The following is a 25,785-nucleotide window of genomic DNA, read 5'->3' on the forward strand; positions in this document are numbered from 1 at the left end:
TCCTGCAAATGAAACTGCAGGTCCAACGTTTTGTATTTAATAACTCATTGAATTATTAAATGCAAAATACAGGGGGTCCGGGAAAATATGGGAAGCGACTGGCGTCTAGATAGAACGCGAAAAACACTTTTTTTTGAAAAATTAAAATAATCTATATGTAAAACTTACTATAACTTTTTTTTAGTTAAAGGCTAAAGGTACAAAATAATTTTTAGTCTTAGATGTAAAAAGATCGTTCTTTTAGATGTATATAATTTAGTTATGATAAACTAAATAAACTAAATGTTTTCAAAGATACTATTTTAAGAGGTGGTAATAATGATATTTATTGCCAAAAATTCCTTTTACATAAAAAAATCTGTAAACAGCAAAGGACCTATAGGGGGCAAACACTGCTCGTGCATAGATTGGCCATCAAATAACTTACAACTACTTATTATTGGTTGTGAGTTGCTCCTCACCGATTATAGACAATATATTAATCTTTTTTATAAAATTGCAAATTGAAAAAGAGTTATAGATATTTTGAATTTTATTTCTACATTTTATTTATTCGATTGTAACACTTCTCATGTTTCCTTTAACTTTTTTTATGGACTTTTTTATCGACATTGAGATTTTTCAGTTCATCATAGATTCTTTGTCCAATAACCAATTGGTGTCGGGGTTTAATAATACTTTTATTACGAGTGTTCACTTGGTTTTGTATATATTCGTTTTTAATTCACTAAATTTAGACACTATAGAATACTACAAATTCTTGTTTGATACTCAGTGGTCTAGCTGCGTGTTGTTCCTTTACTCCAATTTTAAGACTACGCTTTTGAAGCCGATCCAACGGGTCAAACGGTGAACTGTAGAGACCTCCCTACCCTATGACATTGGATACACACTGACACTATGGACAAGACTATAATATATTTGTTATAACTGCTATAAAAAACACACTAACACTAAATATTTGGGTTTTTACTGTGTTAGCTACTTGCACATTTTACTTTATGTAATATAACATTTTTATTAAATTACCTCGAGAGCTTTAAAAGTTGTTCCAGGAAAACCAATTTTCGTGTTGTATTTGTACCTCAGAGATTTTTTACATTTTTAATTTCTTTAATTGGACTCAACAGAGAAATTATCAATACCCTTTTGTCGATATATCAGGTGATCTACGGTTACCCGTTCAGGTTAGATCATTTATGTAATTTTTTTGACACTCTATACCTTGAAATTGCATGTTAATACACGATATTTATGGAAAATGACTCATTTTTACCTAAACGATCTATTCTAAACTTTTTGCCGTTTAATCCTGGGCATCGTTATATTAAAGGGAGTACTCTGCATATTACATATGGGGATTCTATAGCATAACAAATAAAACTGTTCGATCAGAAATAAGGTCCAATTGACTATACTAACAGAACTAACATAGGAAATTGTTCCAAATTTTGTATCCGGCTATGTCTTAGGAAATACAGGGTCACCAGGTGCAACCGAAATCATTTCCAATTTTTAAATTTCAAATTCTATTTTTATATCTACTGCTTTCTGGTAATTCTGTATAATGCTGATCTTCAATTTTGCTCCTGAATCCCCTTTATAATGCCACATAGAAAAGAAATAATTCATCAGCTATTTGGTGTTAATATTATTCGACTAATATGCAAATGAAGTTCTGTTGAATGGTTTATGAGTTTAAAGGTTTGATTTGCAATTCTTTAGATTAGTAATCGTGGATACAATGAGTGGATGCGTACGCTAGGATGGGAAAAAATGTCAAAATGAGGGATTTTTTACGTGTCGCAATAAAATGTAAAGTAATCTTGATAATTTGGAGATGTACTAATTTGTATTACAAATTTATAGTGCGAGTACTTCCTCTCCGTTGATTCTGGCACGTGCCACGCAGTAACAAATTAATGACTGCGGAATTCTGGAATCGTATTACGTCGACGCAGTCGTGCCAATTACGATGTCGGAATTAGCATGATCCTTGCCATCCGAATAAGTGCCAATCACGACTTGCATCGCGAAAATTTGTGGGGTCGAACGCAGTGACGTGAACCGGTCCAATATATCAGCTTACTAATTCAGATAAATCTCGCCATCTGACATCTCGGAATTGTAACGGCGTCATCCGGTATCCAACGATGCGAACTGACGCCTACGGTCCAATATAAAATTTAATCCGGATCCAAACCTCGATGTACGCTGTCCATATACAGGGTGTATTAATTCATTGCTTCAGTTTTTTAAAGCGAAAGTATTCTAGAATTGAGAATAGACAACATAAAGCAAGAAATACTTCTTCTTTTTCTTTTGTTCGGACGGCGATTAGTTTTAAATCATCCGTCCATCTCATTGCTGGTCTTACTCTGGGTCTTCGAAATCCGTATGGTGTCCAAATCAGGACTGATTTTTTTGCTATTTGTTAGTTTTTCCCCTAGCAACATGTCCGGCGTATTCCCATTTCAGTCTTAGAGCTTTAGTTTTAGCTTTAGATCTTTAAGATATATTTCCAGCATTGCCCTTTCCATTGCATGTTGCGTGACTCTTAGAATGTTCACGTTCTTCTTTGCTATGTTCCATGTTTGTGCTGCGTATGTAAGCATTGGCAAGACGCATGCTTCCTGTGAATTTTTGCTTTAGTGATGTGTAATTTTTATTTAAAAATTATTCTGACGACAGTAAATTAGATCAAGGCGTACAATTAACTTTTTTCGTCGCATTCAATAACAAATAGGGTAAGAGTAGTAATAATAGGTAAAAGGTAGAAAAAAAATGCTATCAAATATTCCGAGAACCAAGCATGTTTCCATGAACTTTTTATTTTCAAATTATCAAATTATTCAGCGATTCAATTTTGAAGTTTGTATATTAAGCACTCTGTATTGCAATAGACTACAAAAATGTGACAAGATACATGGCGGTATACAAATACTATATTAACAACGAAATAGGCAAAATAAATCCCCGTCCATTTTGTATTCGATCAGGACAGTCGAATGGATAGTCCGATTATTTATTAGATAGTTCCGGCAAAACAATGCGAATAAGGTCAATCCCCGGAATATAAATCAAATCTCAGCATATGAAAATGGTCGTTTATATTTGTCACCGGTTTAATATGTGTAAAAAGTTGGACGCATTGTGTTAGCCCCATGCGTACTACACACATGTGTGTGACGCAGAGAAAATAAAAATCGTAGGTAAAATCGATCAAAAACCGATATCAGGCCTTTCGTTAGGAACAAACCAAAAAAGGTAATTATTTAGATCCGTCTTTGCCTCTAGGTATCATCTTTATAACTGCAATATTGTAGAAAACACTTGTATTGGGAGATTCAAATGAATTATTAATTACAAAAAACATATTTCGAGAATGCCTATACCACAAACAAAAAAATTATAATCACGATTTTGAAATTGCAGATGATGATACCAATTAAATCTAAAATCAGGGACAACATCCACGTCTCCAATCTGCTGGTTAGTATACAAAGGTCTTGAATTTACACTAACTTAATTCTCTTATGTTTAAGTTTGCCTTTCAGGGAATTTTAACTCTCTTGTGTGCCCTAAGTAATTCATAAAATCCAAAATAAATGAAAACACCCAACAAACGACGAGAAAGTTGTTTAGCTATTATGCGTGAAATACAGAGCTCAATAAGCTCGTGAAAACATGACGTTGAGCCGATTGTGCCTTGGTAAAATATCGCTCATCGAATGAACGACATTCTTCAAATTGTTGTTTCTCTATCCTTCAAACAGTTTCTAGGATCGGGAATATTACGTAACATTTTTTTAAGTAATTATAATCTGGTGACTTCATGCAATAACTTTTATGTGAGTACCGTTCAGATTCATGTGTTTTCATTTTCTAAAAACGGCAATTTTCAACAAAAAAGATTCCCCATTTCAATTATATAATTTCTGCTGATAGGATGATCGATTAGGAGCATCAATTAGCTCGGAAAATATTCAATATTTTGAATCAGCTTTGTAATGGACCTTGGTAACCTTGGTATATATTTTTGAATAATTTAAAGTTCAAATTTAGAACCTCTAAGAATGGTGGTGATTCAATAGATCTGAACATCCATTGGTATTATTTCCCCCAGTTACATAATCAATTGATAAGTAGTTAACTTTTGAATTTATTTCTGTTAAAAATTTGTTAATTGCTGCGGACTAACAAATATTGGTGATGATGGTTATAGACTTACTTGGAAATTTGTAGAATGGCACCGCCAGACAGCTAACGCTGTGGAGTATTGCGGGATCATCCTGGGCGGCCGAACACGAGCACATAGAGTTAAAGACGCAATTGGTCGATTCGAATCCATTACCTCTGATTACGTTCACAATGAGCACGGTCCATACCAGAAGCATTTTAACTGAAATTAATAGAACGAAATCATTAGACAACGATATAACGGTACGGTAACTAAATGTAAACATCTTCCCCTCATTACCACACAATATCCTTACTTGCCCCTTCGGGTGGCTGCTTTAAAGCCGTTTATACGTATATATATATTTCGAAATATCGCCCCGCAAAATCCTATTTTCCGAGGTCAAAACTATATCCCCTTAAGTGCTCCACGGTGTTTAGTATTATTTACGTTATATACGTTTTTCAAATATATTTGGTTTATGTGTGGAGGATCTCAGAGTCGCACGACTAGAGAAGTAAACATTTATTTCTCTATTGCAGCTTTATCGTCATTTATTATTCCGTTCACGAATGAAAAGCTGTATAAATACCGGAGAAATGCGATTGAAAAATATCCCGGGGGCTATTTATTTTGTTTGGCGAACGGTAAACTCGACACGATCGAAACGTTTACGCAGACAGGGGGTATGATTAAGAAATATCGAAAATAATTTTGAAAAAGAAAAAGAAATAAATTATGTATTTTTAGAATTAATTGCGTCTCAGATGTTTTTTCCGAAATGCACGGTAAACATTCCTCCGTAGGAAACGGGGGCGCAGAAACTTTCGTAACAATGTAAACAAGCGATGTTTAAAGGAAAACAAATTTCGAGTTCGAGTTAATTAAGAAAGTTGCTTATTAATAACTTTCGCGCCGTTAAATTGGGTTGTTTTCATTATCGCTACCCATAGACGTCCAAAATAGATGTAAACTCGCCCATAATTAACAAATCGATGTTGTAAAGACGTACAGGCATTGTCTACTAGTCCGTTTAAATTGCAAAGCAAGCCCAAAGCGAAAACGAAAGTAGGAAGGAAAAATCCGATTTAGTAGATAGATGTGTAGTTTCAAGCACTACAAAATAAAACTGGAACAGAGAAAGTCATAAAACCAGATATACGAAAGGTAAACATACAATTTTCACAAATTAATTCAAACAAACCAACCAAATAGTAGTACTAACAATACTACCCCATTAACCTAAATATATTTTAATTCTTCTATTAAAATTATTTTGTTTGTGGAAGGCGTAAATTATATTTCGAGTTTTTTTCTGAACTTTTTAATAAGCAGATGTTTTAACTCGATTGGAAGAGGATTTGTAGAGACGCAAAACAGCAAAAAAAAATGTCGTTTGTGATTTAGGAAAAGCTCCGTTAGCTTCAAGTTTCGATTTTTTTTTGTTTTCATGGACATATAAAACATAACACATTTAATATAAAATATATAGCAAATAGACGTTAACAGTCAAAATTAAATCAGTAGCTTTTATCCAATTAAAATTGTTTCTTTTTTTGGCAGATCTCCATATAGAAAGATTACTAAATGGAAATTTCCCTTGTTTGACAGATATAATAAAAGTAGTGAAGTTTTTATTTTCAAACTCCGAATTCGATTTGGGTGTAAATTTTTCTTTGAAAATTTTGATCGCTACACGTTACTAGCGACAGTGCTTAACAAAGCTGATGTCTTCAGTGATACTTTCTGCACGCCTGAGATTGAGTTTCACCATTTTGATTAGTAAAAAAAAACCTTTTTATTATTACTTTTCATCATTTGCATTCGCTCTTTGCTGTTTTCAGCATTCACTGACTAATTAAACATAATAAAACCACGCTCTACTAGCTTTTACAACGATATCTTCTTGAAGTTGTTTATACTCAATTTTTGAAGAATTGCACCAATTTACTACTAAGCGTGATGCATACTATACTGTTTCTATGACCGTTAGGTTTTGGGTACATTTTCGCTAAACAACACGAATACATGAATATATGAGCGACAGAATTGACAAACGTCAAAATTGAAGGCGTGGGAAATATCTCCAAAAGCATCCGATTGCTCCCAAACCCGTGCGGTAAAATCCCGGAAATGTCCGAAGTGCCTCGGATTCGTGGGAAACGAAACTGACGTGGTAAAGTGACGCTTCCCGCAAGCTAGATCCATGTGTAATTAGGCATTTTACAGACGGGAGTAGAAAAATCCTTTTCCAGGCACCCATGCTTTGGAAATCAACCGGTACATTCTGTATAAATCATTTTAGATATGTTTCCTGAGACATATTATACGTTATCTCTAACTTCATAATTCTGAAAGTAAATGTACTCCATGTTATTCATTATGAATATTTTATGCGATTTTGCATTTGCAATGACATTGACTATTGATATAGCTCAAAACGTATTTACTAGAAAAAAATGAAAAATGAATAGGAATTGTTTATGAATAATTAAAGAAGACGGACTCCTCGAAAAACACTTATCAAGAAAACGTGAAAAATAAATTACTTTCTATATATCCTTATGTTTGAATTAATTTAAATAAAATAAAGGGCATCACATTACTTTTTATTTGCTAGCATAGTTACAAGTTGGTGGTTATTTGTGTATGTATAGCATTATTATATATTAAAATTTATTTATGATATTGTTTTGCATTCATATAATATTAGGGAAAAGGCAAATATATTGTTCATTTACTTGCTACTGACGAGGTCTTAATGAGTTTGCTCGCTCAGACTAAAAAAACCAGCCCAAAAAAATGTCGTGGTTATTTTGATAACGCAAAATGGAGGTGTACATTATGTTCAATCCGAAAATATAAATCGTGCCTACGTAAGAAAAATATTTTGAAAGCATAGCAAATTTCAAAAAGCAAAAGTAGTACGATCTATTTTGCAAACTGATTCTGATATTTGTTCCCATCTGCCTGATAATGTTTATGTTACGATTTAGTATTTGTCGATGTAAAGTTACGTCGACAGTAAAGGTTACTATATTCCGGTCCATTAGGGACAAGATAGGTAAACCACTATCGTCTTCAGGAAGTGCCATTAGCGGCTGAACGGCCATCGCTTAGCCGGTAATACATTATTGAAACGTCTAGTCGGAAAGTCTACCATAGAGAAAAAAAATCATCTTAGGCACTTTGACCTATTTAGAATTCTCTAGTGATTATTAACTAACTTTGAAAACCCTACTGTTGTATTCCTACAGTATTTTTTGACAGTTGAACCCACGTTTAGTTTCCTTATTTTGGTAGCTTTTTTAAGTCGGAAAAACTATGTTGATTTACAACAGACAACCAACATAAACAAAAATGAACTCGGTCATTTAAAATTTATAAATGTAAGCTGATCATAATATGAATGGTATCTAAGACAATCTACTTTCTTGTTTGTTTATTATATTTTGCCAAAATTTTTAATAAACCCTTAGAAGCAGTGGAAATTTGTTTAACACAGTTCATAATGCACTGAAATTCTCTTTTAAAATCCTTACGAATCACTACGTCAAATTGTCATTTTTGCTTGGTTTTTCAATTTACTGTGACGCGTTAAAATTTTACCATATCGAAATCATTTTAGGCTCTATAGTTTATGGAATAAACAAATACAGCCGCTGTTATCAATATTATTATTTAAAACACTATATACATAAATGACTTTACTCTCTAAAATAGCCTATTTTGCAGTGATCGAGCATGTGGAAAGTGTTGCTGTTTCACAAAAATGTACCCGAAACTAGAAAAAGTATAAACGTAGAAAAAGTATATTACGCAATAAGTTTATAAATTTCTTCAGTAATTATTTAGTTTATTAAACCCAATCAAACTCGTCACTAAAATGCCATTTATCAAAATTTGTTGCATAATGTGCTATTTATTGTTAAAATATTGTATATTTTGAATGCCGAATTTTAAGCAACCTGTAATCATTTATGAGTGTCGACTTCATACATTCTGTAAAAAGGCAGCAGAAATAACGCCCTGTAATAACGTCCGATTTTAAAATAGACGGTAGTACTAAATATTTATTATCGCTTTCAGCGCGGGGCATAGAGAATTCTCATTTCGTATTCACGTTGATACAGTTCCTGTTAAGGATTTTTTGAATAAAAACCCACTCTCCATACAGTTACGCCCGCTCATATTTTATTTGCCCTAAAAGTTCACGTAAAACATGTAAATAACTCAAAATAGAACGTTAGGTACTCTGTACAACGAACCAACGAAACGAACTACGAATTATTAGCGTCGAGATTTGGGTCAAGCTCTCTGAAATAAAAGTCTCGCAACTGCTGGATCGTCCTTCTGGGCTACGCTGTCGGGATCCAGGTGACCTACAAATCTGAGGCATGGTCCCCAGGTTTTTAAGATCTCTGCCCACCGCTTCCGTTACACTTTCTACATCTATTTACAAAATACGCTTCTGCATATGCGAAATATGACATAATTTATCATTTACCCAATTGATCAACATTTAACTTTACATAACTACAAATAAAGTTAAGTGGAGAGAGAGAGAGAGAGAGGGCTATAGTAAGGCAGCAGATGGCAGTGAATTAGCAAAAAATGTGTTTTTCTACTCCCGTCTGTAAAATGCATAATTACACACTGAATTTACCACTTCTGTTTCGTTTCCCACTGCTCTGAGCCACTTCGGACATTTCCGGGATTCGCTCCGCTCGTGTCAAATAAACTCGTGAGTCAAATGCCGTTTAGCGCACTTGTTGCATATTATACTATATTGCCACTGAAAATAATTCACATCAGTTTGACACCACCAATTAAAAATAATGAAAAACGCAAGAAGATTGCGTCATTATTTTTTTTTTCTAGCATGCGGAAAGAGTCAATTTACCAGGTGAATTTCTTGTCCCACGGATTCGGGAACACCACAAATGGTAGAATGTTCAAATTCTTGACAATCCCGTTGACGCATGAATTCCTATGCTGTTTCCAAAAAAATATAGGTTAATTTTAGAATATTTTTTATTAACCCGTGAGTATCTTTCTGACCATTTTATCGTTATTAGAGTCACCGGATTCAGCTAAAAGTTGACGTCTATCCAATCAAATTTATCTATATTTTATAAATGCGAACACTGACAACTTCATCTTTTAAACAAGCACCTTTCTAAAGTGTTTTCGACTTTTTCAATCTGGAATCTAAAAATTAATTACCCTATGGACCACTGTGTATAGAATGTTTCAAACAAACTTCCACGGGCTACTGTAATACATATTTTTTACAAAACTTCTGGTTTGTTAAACTTAACTTAACCAAAACTAACCGACGCAAGAGGAATCCAGAAGATTTGTAAATAGCATTTTGTATAGAATAGATTAAAGCCAAAATTTCAAGTTTTTGTGTGTCACTCATTTAACATTTCTTAAGCTTTATCATAGAACTGACAAATTATAGGTAAGTGAAAATTCATTTTTTAGGCTTTACAACCGATGATGGAAATGAAACTGATTATAAGCTTACTGGATTCACTGTGCAATTTGTCTTACCCAGTTGCGAGTGATCCTTGGGCTAACACATACAAGGTGAGACGAGACATTCTCATAGCCACATGAGAATCACGTAAAAATGTACTTGGGTCTGGCTTCTGGACTCATGACCCCAGAGCGACCTGGAAATATCCTGCTCCCAATGGCCCCGTTAAGTCATTTAACATTGCATTGGTGTGGCAGAAAATATTTATACTAATGGTGCAAAACTTAGTATTTCAGCCATAATTTTATTCCATCTACATTTTCTTGTATGTGATGTACAATCCACAGTTCCTTGTCCAAGTAAAAGCCTATAAGAATAAAATTTAGTATTTTAATGACAAAGGTATCCTCTACCTTTATACACCTTACTAGGAGTTACCAGTAATTTTTTTAATAAACGTCAAATATATATATATATTTAGGAATTCAAAAATTACCAGAAAAGGTCACTGTTATCTAGCATTTATTGGTGGTTTCTATTAACTTATGCAAAGTTAGAAGTTGCCTACTGAAAAAACATAAAATACTTGGTAATACCAAAAAATAAAAATAAATGCCTGTAAAGGGTTGAATGTTATAAAATACGACGTTTTTGCACTAGATATGCAAAATGCCTTTTTTATGAGCTACTATAAAATATTAAATCAATTTTACCTCGTTCCGTTACACCTTCTGCGTGAATAATACATGAAGTCGTCGTGAAAAACTATTTGTTAAGTGGTTCTGTTCCTGTTCTGCATTTTAACCTACCCACCCTATGAATTTACTATGTACAATTAACTGAATTCCTCTTTAAAAAAGTAATAAAATGTTAACTTAGTAAGATGAATCATTTAAAATAAGTTTTATATTTGATATCCCTGTAAAAATCGGTGGTTCTAACCTAAACATTCGGTTACTCGATCACGCATAGGTCACGTCTCAGCTGTTGGCGGATCGGCTGTTACAAACCACCCCCCTCAGCCGAACCCGAACGCCGTTCGGGATGTTCGACAATTTGCTACTATCTCACAGATCGGAGCTCCTTCGGACATATCCGGGAAAGTGGGAGCAATCGGATATTTTCGGAGAATTGACCGCACGGCTTGAATTTTGAAGTTTGTTAGTTCTGCCGGAAATGTCAGTGAATGAATTCGGATTGTCAGTAATAAGAAAATTCAAATTACTAACACTAAAAGGGCATTTTTGTCACAAATGGATCAAATACAAGCAACATTGACGAATCAAACGAAGACGAAATAAGTCAATGTCGAATGGAGTGTTTATAATTTTCAAGGGCCGTTGCAATATTTATGAAACGTTAACTTCTAAGAAACGCGTTTGATGTAAACGTAAATTTTAATATTTTACCCGTCTTATCATAAGTTAATGAAATTCACATAATATTTAGAAAGCTAGTGCTAAGCTGTAATACTGACAGAATAACACAATTTCTGACTGATCAACATATATAAAAGTAACAGTGTTAAAAGAAAGTAGACGACAGATGCGGCATTATTCTGTCCCGAAAAAGATCCACAGATATTACGTGTCAAATATTTGAAAGTTCGAAACCTTCGTAAACTAAACTGTTACCTATGTAATGAGTACACATTCTGTATAGTTTTTATTTTATTGCACATGAACGAAATTTTTCTTAAAGTTAAGCTCACATTTAAGCTCAAATTACAAGGAGGCGGCAGAGGGGGCCATTTGAAAGAAGAGAAACTGTAATCGTCTTACGGGAAAAATATCACTAGTTAAACAACAGCAGGGTTGTCAAAGTCGTAGTTATAATTTATTATCGCTGATCTCTCGAAGACAAAAAAGAATCCCCGGAAAAACATAAAAATTCACGCACCGGTATTGCAAGGAAAGCCAATTACATTCGAAGTCGAAGATACTTCGTGCGTAAAGGAATGACTACGGTGCCAAGCCTTCTATACCCCCCTACCCCAAACCGCTTTCCGGCCGAAATCATTTTATCTTATTTTCTAATTCAAATAAAAATAAAGTTGGATAATTTCCCGCTGGCGTTTTATGTAAACGATACATGCAACTGTTTAAAGACTGAAATTGGAAAGGTTTTTTTTTTTTTTTTGATTGCCAAGTAATAAAAGTTTTAACGGCTGTTCCCAAACTCATTTTATTTCGGTACAAGAAATTCTGTTTGCTTTTTTTTTCACGGGGGTTGCAAATGGAATTTCACCATTAAAAGTTTTCTCAGTATACGTGAAAGTTTGGCAATTAAACGGGATGGACCGATTTTCGTTACTAACAAAAACAGGATCCGGAAAAAAAACGAATCTATTTGCTTTATATGGGATTTCGAGTGTCTAATTGCGATAACTTTCAAAATGGCTTCATAAAGACCCGGTCGTATTTAAAGTTCCGGGAAGTAAGTTTGTGACGCGGAACGTGCAGCAATTCATACTCGAGTAATTCTTACAGGCGACTTGCTAAATTATAGAAGTAGTTTATGCACCTAGCCCGGTTTTATGAACCGCATTGGACCCGAATAGAGCCTATAATATGAATGTTTTAGTTGCTCGTAATTTAAATTTTCATAATGTTGGCGTATACGAGGCAAACCGACGTTCTATATGCAACAGACACAACAATTGAATTCTAATGGCGGCTGTTATTACGTTCGGCTAGTATTCTTATTGTTCCGATTCAAAAGACGGATGCACCACAACGGTTAGTTTGGATCTTATTAAAGCACTATCGAGTTGCTTTACGATAAAGTTGTTTAGTTTCAGTAGTATTTTTTGTCTTTAGTTGTGATGGTTTTACGTATTCCAAAAGGGTGCAAATAAAACCCCAACCCTTCTATCGTGCTTCAAATTCTTGTAAACCTTTGTTCGCATATGGAGTAAACATTTACATTAACGGAATCTTACAAATCTCATGCTGATGGTTGTACCAGCATTAGGTAAAAAGAGCGTTCAGAAGAATCAAAAATTAGATCTGAAGAAAGCATATCTAAATTTTACATTTTCAAATTCAAATCAAAAGCAAAAATGACAGGAACTTAAAAATATTAATATATCCAAAAATACAGACCAAATATACCTGACAAATTGAAAAAACGTGAACAAACTAACATTAACCGACCCTATCAACATTTATTGTCGTTTTATAATAATAATAAATTAACAAATATCCAATTTGGTCACTTTTGGTGTAGATCACCTAAATATAACTTTAATCCTACTGACTTATCCAAGCATATTGCCTCCTCTTGTGCCTAATTTTAACTCATATATCGAAAATTCTTATTTTCCAACTATAAGCAAGCAATCATACAACCACTTCCCAAAGAAACTAGTCCTACTAACTTCAGTGAACTTTATTCAACTTCTATTCTTCCGACACTGTCAAAGATTCTCTAAAAAATTATGGTAATCCAAAATGAAAACTTCTTAAGGGTAAATAAAATAACATATAACTTCAAAACTTCACAAATAGTTTTGTCAGACCTTAATTTTTGTGACGATGTACATGGTCCTTGCTTGGATACTTTTGACACACAACCTTATATTGGGGATCTGTCGTCGGGAACATATAACACATAAACTCAGTGGCTAAATATGCGTAATCGGCGTATCCTGCATGCAACATGTTTCTTTTATAAAATACTAAAATACAAAAGCCCTCCATACCTACTGAGTCGAGTAGCTTATGGAATAGATGTTCATAATGTTTAATATACGTAGGACAAATATTTTAACAATTCCATCACCATGGAGAGAACTCGTCTTCTCTTGTAACATTTAAATACAAATTAAAGCTGGAACTATTTAGTCAGCAGTGAGATGTTTTACAATAAATGGTATGATTTTTATTTATTGATTATCTTTGTTCCACACCTACACTAAAATTCGTCCTTTTTTTCCCTCCCAACCTTCCCCTCACCGTTGTAAAATTATTTATATTTTTATACGTTGTTAAAATAAGAGAGCATATTATAATAGGTATTATATATTATATTATAACCGTCCCATCTATTTAAATTATGTACGTACTAAATAATTACTTAAATAATTAGTTTTTCTAATACAGGCAACTGTATGTATGGGAGGCTGAATTATAGCCATTTATCCGCTTTGAAATAGCCTCAATGTTTCAGTCATTATTTATTCATTATTGTAACAAGCAAATGGTTAATAAACGTTTAATTATTATTATTAAATCTTATCTTATCTTAAGTATTTTTTTAATACTGTAGAAAAACTCGTCCAAATGTTAAAGTTCAAGCATTTTCATGAAGTTTTGACAATTTAACCTCTCAATTTGCTCCGGCATCTTAAAATCTAAACAATCATTTTTGCATTATAAATACCCTGGTTGTTGCAGTGCTGTTTCCCAAACCACTAAACCATAAGACAGAATAGTGATCTTAGAAACCTCAAATCACAGCTGATCTATGTGGAGCGACCAGATTAAATGATCATAAATAGTAACTTGATGCTTTTTTGAACAATTTGAATTTTTCTTGTATTCAAAAGTTATACTTTGGCATAACCGTTAAAAAAATTGACAAAATTCTAATATACTGACTATTTTTCAATGTTAGATTTATTCTAGATTGTCAATTTTTAGTTTGGTTAGTTTTGGCTAGTTTTGATTAGCTATAGAAAATATTCAAAGTGAATTTTGTAAAATAACTTTGATTTAAATGCGACTCTGTGTAGTCATATCAAAGCTCTCCGAATTTCTACACATGTTTCATATAATCGCAAACAAATTTGATATAAGTGGGTCTGATAGAAATCATTTGACTTTATAACTGGGATCAACGTATGTGTGTTATATATGATTTTGACACTCAGTATTTTCTGTTGATTGGTGGAGAATTACCAACTAACAAGTTGTTCCATTAGTTCATAAAAACCAATTATTGGATTACTTCCAAGGACACTTAAAATTTTAGCTGACTGTTAAAACAACAACACCTGAACATGAAATGTATTTTGAACCCACAGTTAAAAACTGGAAAGTTTGCGACTCTTATCAACCCAGTCTTAATAATCCGTCCACTGGGCGTTGAATTTAACCAAATCCATCATCGTCATCGACCCTGCACAGCTTACGGGAAATTATGGCAAATCGTAATTATTCGTAGTCGACATTTCGTTTCGTCTCGGTAATTACCGATTTTTACCCCTTTCGCAATCATTAGCGCGTTAAGTCTCGAACAAAGGCCGCCAACTTTGCTCGGTTATTTTTTTTCCGAAACTATTCTACCACTTTGCGCACGGATCTAAAACAGAGTCCGTGCAACGAAACTTTCGGTACTGCGTTAATTTGAAACCTTTTTAATCAGAATTGTTAGACAGTTAGTTGCATGTTCGGTTGTGAACTTTTTATTTGATTCGGCGAAACACACCATGGCCTGGGGGGTCCGACCGTGGTTTTATTAAAAAGCTTCTCGTGTTACTTTTCGATGGGTTAACTCAGGGTTTTGTTTATACTACAAACTTTTTTTTTAAATCAAAACATTACACATAACAATAACGATAAGGTTTGTGTGTAGGAAATGCATTAAAATTATTAACAACAAAGGCCTTATTTTCCACAAACAATAATAATAGTAACACAGTTTGTTGAAATAGAGTCCCAAGCAAAAAAAAAATAAATATCCTCCCAAATTATCTATCATAAACAACAGTTCCAAGTTCGAAAGCAAATTTCAAAAGAGAGTATATAAGTTTGCGAGTTTGATAGACTATAACAATAACTTCAAATTTAAATATAAGTTATTTTCGGATTAACTCTAGACATCGTTAAAATTAAAAAACAATGTATCAAGAATTTTGCAAATTTTGCTATTGTATAAACAAACGTAGTCATATTTTAAACCTTCAGAGCGAACATTTTTCTATCAAACGGAACTTATAAGAATTTATTTGGCTTGTGGCGAAAAAGGTAAAATACAAAAAAAAACGGAGATTGGGTGACAAACTAATACCAATAACCGCTGATAATTTCTCTTCATTTTCGCAAAGTGGAGTTGGCGATATCAAAGAAAAAAGCCTCAGTCAACCTTTCTTAGGCCGCACATGATTCGGCTATAAACTCCCTTCAGTGATTAAGGAAACTGAAGAATAATTAAAGCTTGTGCTGTGAACTAAAACTGGGGTAAATTATTCTAGCGTATCTCTAGACTAAGAAAAGATATAAGCTACAAAATGTAGGGCGACAAGGAAACCCCTTTGAAGTTTTTGTTTAAAGTTTAATTATTGTTTTCTTTGTACTTATAGCTTTGAAAGCATTGAAATTCGTCACATATTCTGTTATCATATTCATAAATAAAGGACAATTCGATGTATAAAGTTTTAATCTTATAGGTTTTAAAAATTGATATTGATTTTTAGGTGCATTTAAGCACTTAGTGATAATAAGTTCTGCAGGAGTTCTGTGAATAAAATAATAATAATAATAATAATAATAATAATTATCACATGTGATTAATTCCTTAAGAAAAAGTTATAACAACTTTAGATTTACTATCCTGCTAATTTTTTGTCGGTTGTTCATCTGATAATTAGCATCGTTAATTGTGCGAATGGTTTCTTTATTTAAGTTAAAGCAACATATGGTTATAAGCTTTCTGGGGAAAATAATTTAAAAGAAATATTTTGCTCATATTTTTGAATTTGTGAAATAATTAAAAAAAACGGGACTTATGCACGTTGGATGCACTATGAAAAGGGAACGGTAGCCACAACTATTTGGATAAAATTAACGCACTCCCGTTTTTAATATAGAATTAAAAATCGACTAGGAAAAATTTAATAAAAACCCGGAAGTCCTTTTCAGAAAAAAATATTCTACAATGATTTTTATTACTTACATCGCACGAGGCTCGCGTAGTTAAAATAGCTTAAATAGTTTTTTTTTTGTGCTGGAAATAAAAGCATAATTTAAATTTCCCGTGGAGCAGAAACGACATTATTTTAAAACTCCGGGAGCAATTACGGCAAAAATTCCAGCTTTTTCCAGTCCCGATTTATTATTCTTTCTGGCGGTTTTCGAGCTTACAGCGGCAATTTGGTTGTTCCGATGAAAATATTTTTATTTTTACGGAATATTACTTAAAAACTACATTGTGCGAACGGGAGAAGAGCGCAAAGGTCAGGTTTTATTCTTTTTTTTTTGCTGATTTCGATAACGACAAAATTTTATTTTGACTTTCGTATTTTGGCGACCATTGTAAATGTAAATGAAATTTGGAATATTTATCCAACGTTCATGCAATATATTCACTGTTAGTGGTAACAGTGAATATATTGGAAGAACGTTGGATAAATTAGTTTTTATAGTTTTTGTTGTTTGTGTAGACCCCCGAATTCACGGAATGCAATGCAAAATAATAATTAAAATATGGAGTGTATAGTGAATAGAATCATCTTTCATTCAGCCAACTTGTTGCTGCATTTGATGTATTAAATGTCCTGCAAACGGCTCATCATATACGATTTAAAACACAATCTCTAGCACATTGTTGATAATATACAGGGAAATTTTCTGATAACTTAATTAGGAAGTCAACAAAATCCCGACAAAACTAAAGTCTACAGCATAAATTTGCGTTCATTTTAACTCATGGAAATATTTTTATACTTTTGGGTGAGTTAATAATAAATTGAAATTAATTTAATAAATATTTTATTTCACTGGATAATAAGGATTAAATAAAATAAAATAAATAAATAAGAAAAAACAAATAATAGGTGATAATAATAATAAAAATAAACTGATGCGGAAGAGCCATGTTGCACACATTTCAAAAAAACTCTTTTGATATATAGAAAATGGCACCTAAAAGTACTCTTTTAATGACATACCACTTCATAGTTGTGTCCCATTGCGAATATGAGGTATATGGATGAAGGAAGTTCCAACTACACAACTACATTTTTGGAATAGAATATAGAGGCGCTGTTACAGACACTTATTTATAATAATTTACTTAGATTTCGTTTATTAATTCCTTGGGTACAAAAAAAATGTGCCAACTAGTAAACTAATTAATCTTACTTTAAATATATACTGTTATATCCATATGGTTAAAAAAAAGCTTTTTTTCATAAAGAAAATACCCTTGACCAAGTTTTCGAAAACTGTCGACTTATATCGACCATATCGATATGTCGTGCAAGGATAAAATATATTCTAAGCTTTTAGATATACATCTACATCGCGGGTAAAATGTAGCAAGTAATTCGGCGATTAATATTAATTTGACTCCAAACCCTCAAAAAAAACGCAATTGAAGCCAGAGTATTTCCGCAACTGGTCGATTGTTAAAACGTTTGACAGCTAATCGCCGATTAGTTCGACTTTATAGACAATAATTTAAGGTTACAGCCCGTAATTTCCGCCGCAACAAGGCCCCTGTTAATTCGCGTTGCGTTCCAATGTGTTTAAAAATTCATGAGCATTTTTAATGATCAATATGTGCCCGTTGCATGCTTTCGATACCTTGGATCATTTGTATATAATTACGTTTTCATTTGGCCGACTTTTTTATATGAATAAAGGGTGTCCCAAAAGACATTCCCAGACAGAAACAATTTTAAAAAATTGAAAACTCAGTATTTGTTAAACATTAGTCAACAAAATAAAAATAATGTAATTTTCGATTTTTTTTCGGCAAGGAATTAATCTGCATTTGGGGAAGCGCGTTTCAACTTGGGGATTTTGGGGTAAGCTCTATCAGCGATACAAATTATTTCCGGGAAGCGCCTTACTACCAAGCGTCTCCTTGGAGTAAGAAACTATTTATTATTCGAAAATCTAGGATGAAGAAAAAAAGATTAAAATTCTCAACGGTTAACACCCGTACTAACTCAAATCTTGTTCCTCGTTTTCCTTTCCGAAGGATCCGTAATCTCGTCCTAATATTATTCTGAAGAAGATAAATTACTCTTTGGCAATTTCTTTTCCCCACTTAGGGCGCCGTATCGACGAAACCAGTTGCACCGAAAACGATTTTTATTTTCCTCTGCGTGAGAATTATTTTTTCGCGTAATTTGTTCTGTAGGATTTTGGAACAGTTCGTGTCGGCTTGTAGATGTTCCTTTTGTGCTTAATAAATAAGCCACGATAGCAAAATAAGTATTTTATTGCATCTTCATTTAATTCAAAACCTTGAACGAAACACTTCTATCAAGTTTATCCTTTTCGTTCTTTTGCAATTCTTGTGGAAAAAAAATGGAAAAAACGGGACACAGTGGATGGTCTACAAATGTAGCTAGATCAGACCCAATTAACACCAAATCGGTGCGTTAGGTAAATATTGTACGAACAGGTACCCATTGCAATTTCGTCAACTTTGAAGTCGGCGTTTAAGAGTAAATTTCGTCATTTTTACATGTCCAATAACGAAATTGGCGTTAGCGAAATTTGGTCCATTTCAAGGTGATTCGGACCCATTGTTCTTTCCCCCTTACACCATCTCCAATCATCGCTATGATCATAACTAACCAAAATCTAAACTGTGATGACGTTAGGCAGTAACTAATCAAATTTCGAAATGTGATGACGCCTGTTTGGGGAAGAGAGGTTGTGTGCTTGAGAGAGGAGTTAAATGGGAGAGGGTTGAGATTTTGAGAGTTAAAGGGGTGAATGATTGATGCAGAGAGTAGTGGATGAGGGGTTCGAATGACATTGTTGCATGCATAAAACATTTAGAACATTACACACACACACTGAATGCAATGAAAATCATTGTATCACACATTATTAGGAGACTGCTCAGAGATATTAGCGATGCTAGGAGACGTATTGAGCTAACGCTGATATGGATAGCTGGATATAGTAGACAGGAGGGCAATGAAAATGTCAACCTCCTGACAAGGAAGAGAACAGGAACTTTGCCAATATATCTACGCCCGAGAAAAGCATCGATGCAAGGAGTTAACCCATTCGAAGATGGCGATAGGGTGTCCTACGAAGAAACGGAACACGTTCTTAAGTATTATAAACACAATAAATTCTACATTATCAGGCAAAAACTATTCCACTGAAAAAGGATAACAAATAACTTTATGAACTTGCACTAAATAATATAACTAATTAATTAAATCCAATTTTAACACAGCCATATGCACAGCCTACCAATATCTAAACAAAAATTGTCTTATACCTCACCCATTATTAATGGAAAACACAAAGAACCATACGTAATTGGTTGAAAAACCCGTGCTGTTTTATGATCGCATTATACGATAAGAAAAATGTATAGATTTATTGGAGAATAAAGAATTGTAGAAAAAAATCTGGGTGACCCACCAGATAAGACTTAAGAATGTATCATGAATTAAAACAAGCGTAAATTTTCAGAATTGCAGAAAATTTGAAAACATCTATGTCGTATATTGGTTGCTGGTGAAATTGAACTCACGTAAAGGGAAACGCTCCATTCTAAAGGTGATTTTGAGTAGTCCCATATAAATAACAGATTTTTTTGTTTCTGCCAATCATAAAAATATTTTATTCAAACCATTAAATTCTAAATAAAAGGCGAATTTGCAACTGTTTCAGCAAAAAAGTAACTGTTTTTTTTAATGCAGTTTTGTAACACCTAACGATTTTTACCATTAATTTTTTTATGAAAATCGAGCCCAGACAACGACATTAATTTTCGTCTATCTAGTTTAGAAAGAGAAGGGAAGCTTCTCTTTAAAAGTGTCAAATTTGGCCCACCCTGTACATTAAAGTACAATCGAATAGAAAGAATCCGCAACAATTGAATCCAACAGTGACAATATACTTCGGAGGCTACATTAGTGTAATGGTAACTCCAGGTCCGAATAAGAAGCAGCGGTACGTCAGGCCTTTTATCCTCGACGAAATAAAAGTACGTTTCCCATTATGCCCCTCAGTATGTAACTGTTTTGTTACCTCGCTCGGTTGGAATCGCACAACAAATAATTGACTTTCTGGGAGCTTGCCACTCTCATTTGTAACTCTCCGAGTAGCTTGGCGAGGGAGCTTTTTGTTTTTCCGAAATAACGTACAATGATTTCGCTTCTAATTGAATTTGTTAATTAAAATTAAATCATGCGCGCGCAGTAGTGTTCTTCGCGAAGTTTTCAAAAAATATGAAAATGCTTTCAACCGACTCATTGCTGTGACAATGCAGTACAGTAATGGTAATTTTTCTATTGATCAGGACTGTCGCATACTTTACACTCGCGAAATGAACGATTCTAACTGGGTTTTATTAAATTTCTCGCACACCCTGCAGAGAAGAGGAAACCTCTTATATAAGAAATAGACTGGCACAGAAAATCTCCAGTCTGCAAGGGAAAACCTAAAACAGCAAACAAACAAAATGTTGTGATATAGTGAAAAAAAATTCTCTAGTATCTGATGCTGCAACTTCAGTACTGCAAATTGACAGGAAACGAGGAGATTCCAGCAATATTTTAGTCATTGTCATGAATCAAACAGATGATACACTGTATCAGGGAATTAATAAGCCGGTTTATGGTCAGGTCGCAGTTTACAGTTTGTTAGAAAATAAAGATATTTCTGATAAGAAAATTACATTGGCTTCAAGAATTATTGCCAACCCTAACCGATATGTCAGACACATTTTCAAAAAGAACGATGTGCCTACGCATTAAGGAAAAGACACTTTGCTTAAGTAAATGTCAGTTAAGTTTAACCTGCAAAGATGAATAAAAAATTTGGTTTCAATAAATACTTCGGCGATGTTTATTGCGTTTGTTTATCACAAAAAAAAATGTTTTTTTTTATCATTTTCGAATTTTAAAATTGTTTCGACACCCTTATGGAGGATTGTCACCTAAAATGGGAAAAATAAAAACACACACATATTTCTTTTAAAGCTGCGGCGTAAATTAGGAATGAATTCTGAGCATTATGAAACTTCACTTTCGGTTTCAAAGATATTATTTATTTATTAAAGGATTTATTGAAAGTCATTAAAATCTAAACGTGTGTTAAGAATAAAACAGATGTTTTAATAGCACTATTTCCGAAGTAACCGTAAGTAAACAGCTCGCTCCAAATATTTAAAAATTATATTGCGTCTAATCAAGTGAAACACTATCAATTTTCGTACATATAGCCAAATATGTTAATCCTAAAATCTATTGTTATTATTGCTTTAATTTACTACGTTTTTCATTATTTGTTATAAATGGATACAAATAAAATTCAATTCTAAAGTAAAGCTTAAAGCTGTTATATTCATGTGCTCACATTACATTACATTACAATCACGTCAAACAGTTTTCGCAATTGTAAAAAAGGGCCACAAAATGGTCACAAACATGAACTACAGAATACAATTACTTGTGTAGTCGACAATCGATAAGAGCATCTATTTTCTTATACTTGCCAATACTTGGGGGAAGGAATTATCAATTATTCATTGTTCAAACCTCTAGTAATTTAATTTACTTTAGTTAAAACATCTTCGATGCAAATGCAAAAAATATCGTTCATCTATACGATTCTTGCATAGTCGTTCATGCGTGTGTTTAATTTGTATTAATTAATAACTTTTCTATATAGATAATTACATTTGAGGTCTGTATATATTTTTACATCTAATGATGCCGTTTTAGGCACTAAATGTCAATCGCTTTTTTAAATTATCGTATGCTGTAGATTTCGTGGGTTTCTTTTATTACTTAGTTTAACACAATACCTGAGTGAATGTATGAATTCTTCAATTTTGATTATTGTATAGTAAGATTGATTAATTATTATGTTTATAAAAGATTTGTTGTTGTTCATAGCTACTATTAAATCAATAAATAATAATGGAAAAACAACCTGCAACTTGGAATTTCTTCTAAACTACATTTGCTCAGTCTGTTTGAGGCGTAATTGAAATTATTTCTCGCCAGCCAAGTATTCGGAATGTAAGGCATATATCATAAAGTAAAGGGTATTTTCGTCAGTACGTGTCAAATGCTATAATGCGTTTATGCAAATGAATGGGCGGAGGATAAAGCCGCGTAGTGCACCGAAGCAATCTGAAACTGCGATTTCCCGTTACCTCAGCGAATCAGTAGTGCCGCCGTTCGTTGAATTCCAGCCTGTTATTTGCTGCTACTTTGTTTTCCGCGGGGAATATTGCGAGATTTGATTTGAGGATGACGTCGATTATTAGTTTTGTTTCGTTTCAAGTTCAATTCCGGACTACGAATTACTGCCAAATATGATTTTATTCCATGGAACGAGAAACGTTCTCTCTATTTGAAATTTAGAAAATGAAATAAAAATTACAAAAGAGTCTTTTTTTTTTCAAATAGACTATACTTCGGATCAAATAATTAAATCAGATAATTAAACTCACTTTCAAATATTCAGACCACATTGCAATGCTTACAAAAATTGGCAATAACAATTTCTTAACAAATTATAATAAAAAAATTGAAAAATTAATAATTAATAATAATTTAATAATCAATTAATAATGTAATTAATACCAGGGAATTCCATTAAAAAAAAAACTGCAAATTCATGAGTTTGTAGACATCGTAACTAGTAATTAGGTACTGGAAAATTGCAGTCAAAATTTCAACTTTCTAAATATTCAACTAACCCAGCAATAAGAATTCAAATGGAGATCGAAAAGTATAGGAGACTCGAAAACCATTAAGGATACGGATATCGAAACATTTTACAAATATGATCAAAAAATGACAGCGGATAGGAAAGTTGGAACAACACCCAGGTTTTTACATTTAAAAAATCAAGGTTGTTGCATATCTAGACATAAACGGCAACACTGCCACCCTGAAAACATTTTCAACAAAATCTGTGTGTAATACTTTTTATAAAACTTCTGAATTCCCCCTGCGTCGGTGTTTGTTGACTCGAACTAAATCTAATATTGCAAAGCCTCTGCCCTGAAATCTCTAAAAGCTAATCCCGACATCGTAATCCTAAAAGCAGATGAAGGAATGCTACGGTAGTCATGAACACAAATGAATATCAGGAAAAGATTCAATATATTCTTACAGACGGATCATATCGTCAACTCAAAAAAGATCCTACGTCATCTATGAAACGCATCCTTAAATCTATCATTAAGGCTTCTTCTCTATCGGACTCCGTGAAAAAATCTGCCAACCCTCATGACTCTAACATTCCTCGTGTCTAAGGACTCACAAACCAGGATTACCGACCTTTTGTCAGCACCATTGGTTCTCCAACATATTCTCTAGCAAAATATCCAGCTTCCTTATTAAAACCCCTTACAGGGAAAACTGACAGTTTCGTACTTAATTCCTTTCACTTCATTGAACAATTAAAAAGCATTACATTAGATACACAAGACATTCTAGTTAGTTTCGACGTAGAATCCCTCTTTACCAAAGTTCCTATTCCTGAAACTCTCGACATCATTTCAGATATATCAAAATTCGAGAATCTGGAACCTTCTCATCTTAATTGAAAAACGCTTATTGGGAACATATTTTTCTTATAACGGTCAAATTTTTGAACAAACGTCGGGAACAGCTATGGGTTCTCCACTATCACCAGTCATAGCGAATATATTTATAAAATCAAAATTATGGAAACGCTACGTCCATGATACTTTTGTTATTTGGCCACATGGTCAGGAATCTTTAGTAGATTTCTTTAGACATTTAAACTCTATACACCCTAACATACGTTTTACCATTGCAATAGAAACTAATAACAACCTCCCATTCTTAGATATTCTTATCAATCGAAAATCACACCTAACATTGGATCATGTTTACAGAAAACCTACGCACACAGACCGATACCTTAATGCATGGTCACATCACCATCCGGCCCAAAAATCATCGGTTATCAACTCTCTTACACAGTCGAAAAATTATCTCAGTATGAGTCATTCAAAACAGAATTAAAACACCTTACCTCTCCTCACTTCACCACAACCTTCCAATAGCAATGAAACCGAAAACAATCCCACACTTGCGACTGTTGTCCTCCCTTATATTGAAAACATCACTGACCATATATTAAAAGTTTTAAAGAAATATAACGTCAAAACAAGATTTACCACTTGTCCCAAAACCTCTCATCATCTTCGATCGGGCAAGAACAAAATTCCATTTGAGATGCCAGGAGTGTATGCGGCAAAGAATACAGTGTAGAGACCGGACAAAAAACATCCAATAGGCTCAAAGAACATGAAAGAGCCTTAAAACTAAACTCATCAGCGGTTGCCGAACACAGTCACGAAACCGGACATAACATTTTATTCGATGAAACTAAAATTCTTGCATGTAATCAATTCTTCTACCAACGAAAAATCCGAGAGTCTATAAAAATATATAAGAAACCTAATAATCTTAACCGCGATTCAGGTCTCTACCTGCCACCAATATGGGAATCAGTCATCCGAGACAGTGTTTATGCCCCTCATTTAGCTTCGCTCCTCTTTTATATTGTTTGAGAGTTTCAGTCAAGCTCTGAAGAAGCCAACAGGATGATTGACTAAACGTTAGCTAGTTCGAGTCAACAAAAACCGACGCAGGAGGAATCCACAAGTTTTATAAAATGTAAAATCTATGTGACCAAATTTTCAGAAAATTCAACTACGAGACACTGCGTATATTCAATAACAAACAAGGGCACTCTTAGACTTAGATTTCATTAAAATATGAAAATAACATTAAATCCAAAATACTACGTCAATGATGTGAATTGTAGCGTCAGGTGTGGGATATAGTCGGCTTATGTGATCGCGGATGAAATTTTCACCGGAAATTTGTGATATTATAATCAACAAGTCAGTAGTTGATTATAATCCACTAACAGAAATAATGTCAATTAAGCAAAGAATTGTGTAAATAATGGTGTCAGGTGGAGGCCACAATTACGTAAAATTAACTGTATAGAGTTCTAACAGAAAATGGCTTATTTAAATAACTGATTAGCTCGCTCGCATCGATTCGATTTCTAACTATATTACGAGTTGGTTTTACAGGACCTTTACTCTTAAAACTAAACATTGTTTGTACTAATTAAATATTATATGTCGTGGTTGCGGCTTTCTCGCTCTGCTGTTGTTCGCTCGCATCGTCATT

The 25,785-nt window shown here is 33.5% G+C and overlaps 1 protein-coding gene across 1 annotated transcript in view; it reads right to left on the bottom strand.

Annotated features, from left to right (window-relative positions):
* Window positions 1-25,785, bottom strand: part of LOC132700941 (chaoptin) — a 182,158-nt gene that overhangs the window by 122,106 nt on the left and 34,267 nt on the right. The window contains exon 2 of the mRNA XM_060668541.1: window positions 4,232-4,402. Coding sequence (XP_060524524.1) covers window positions 4,232-4,402 — 171 coding nt within the window. The remainder of the gene's footprint in view (window positions 1-4,231; window positions 4,403-25,785) is intronic.

The sequence above is a fragment of the Cylas formicarius genome, unplaced genomic scaffold (genome assembly GCF_029955315.1).
Source record: "Cylas formicarius isolate icCylForm1 unplaced genomic scaffold, icCylForm1.1 PGA_scaffold_4__25_contigs__length_36172078, whole genome shotgun sequence".
In the NCBI taxonomy this organism is placed as follows: domain Eukaryota; kingdom Metazoa; phylum Arthropoda; class Insecta; order Coleoptera; family Brentidae; genus Cylas; species Cylas formicarius.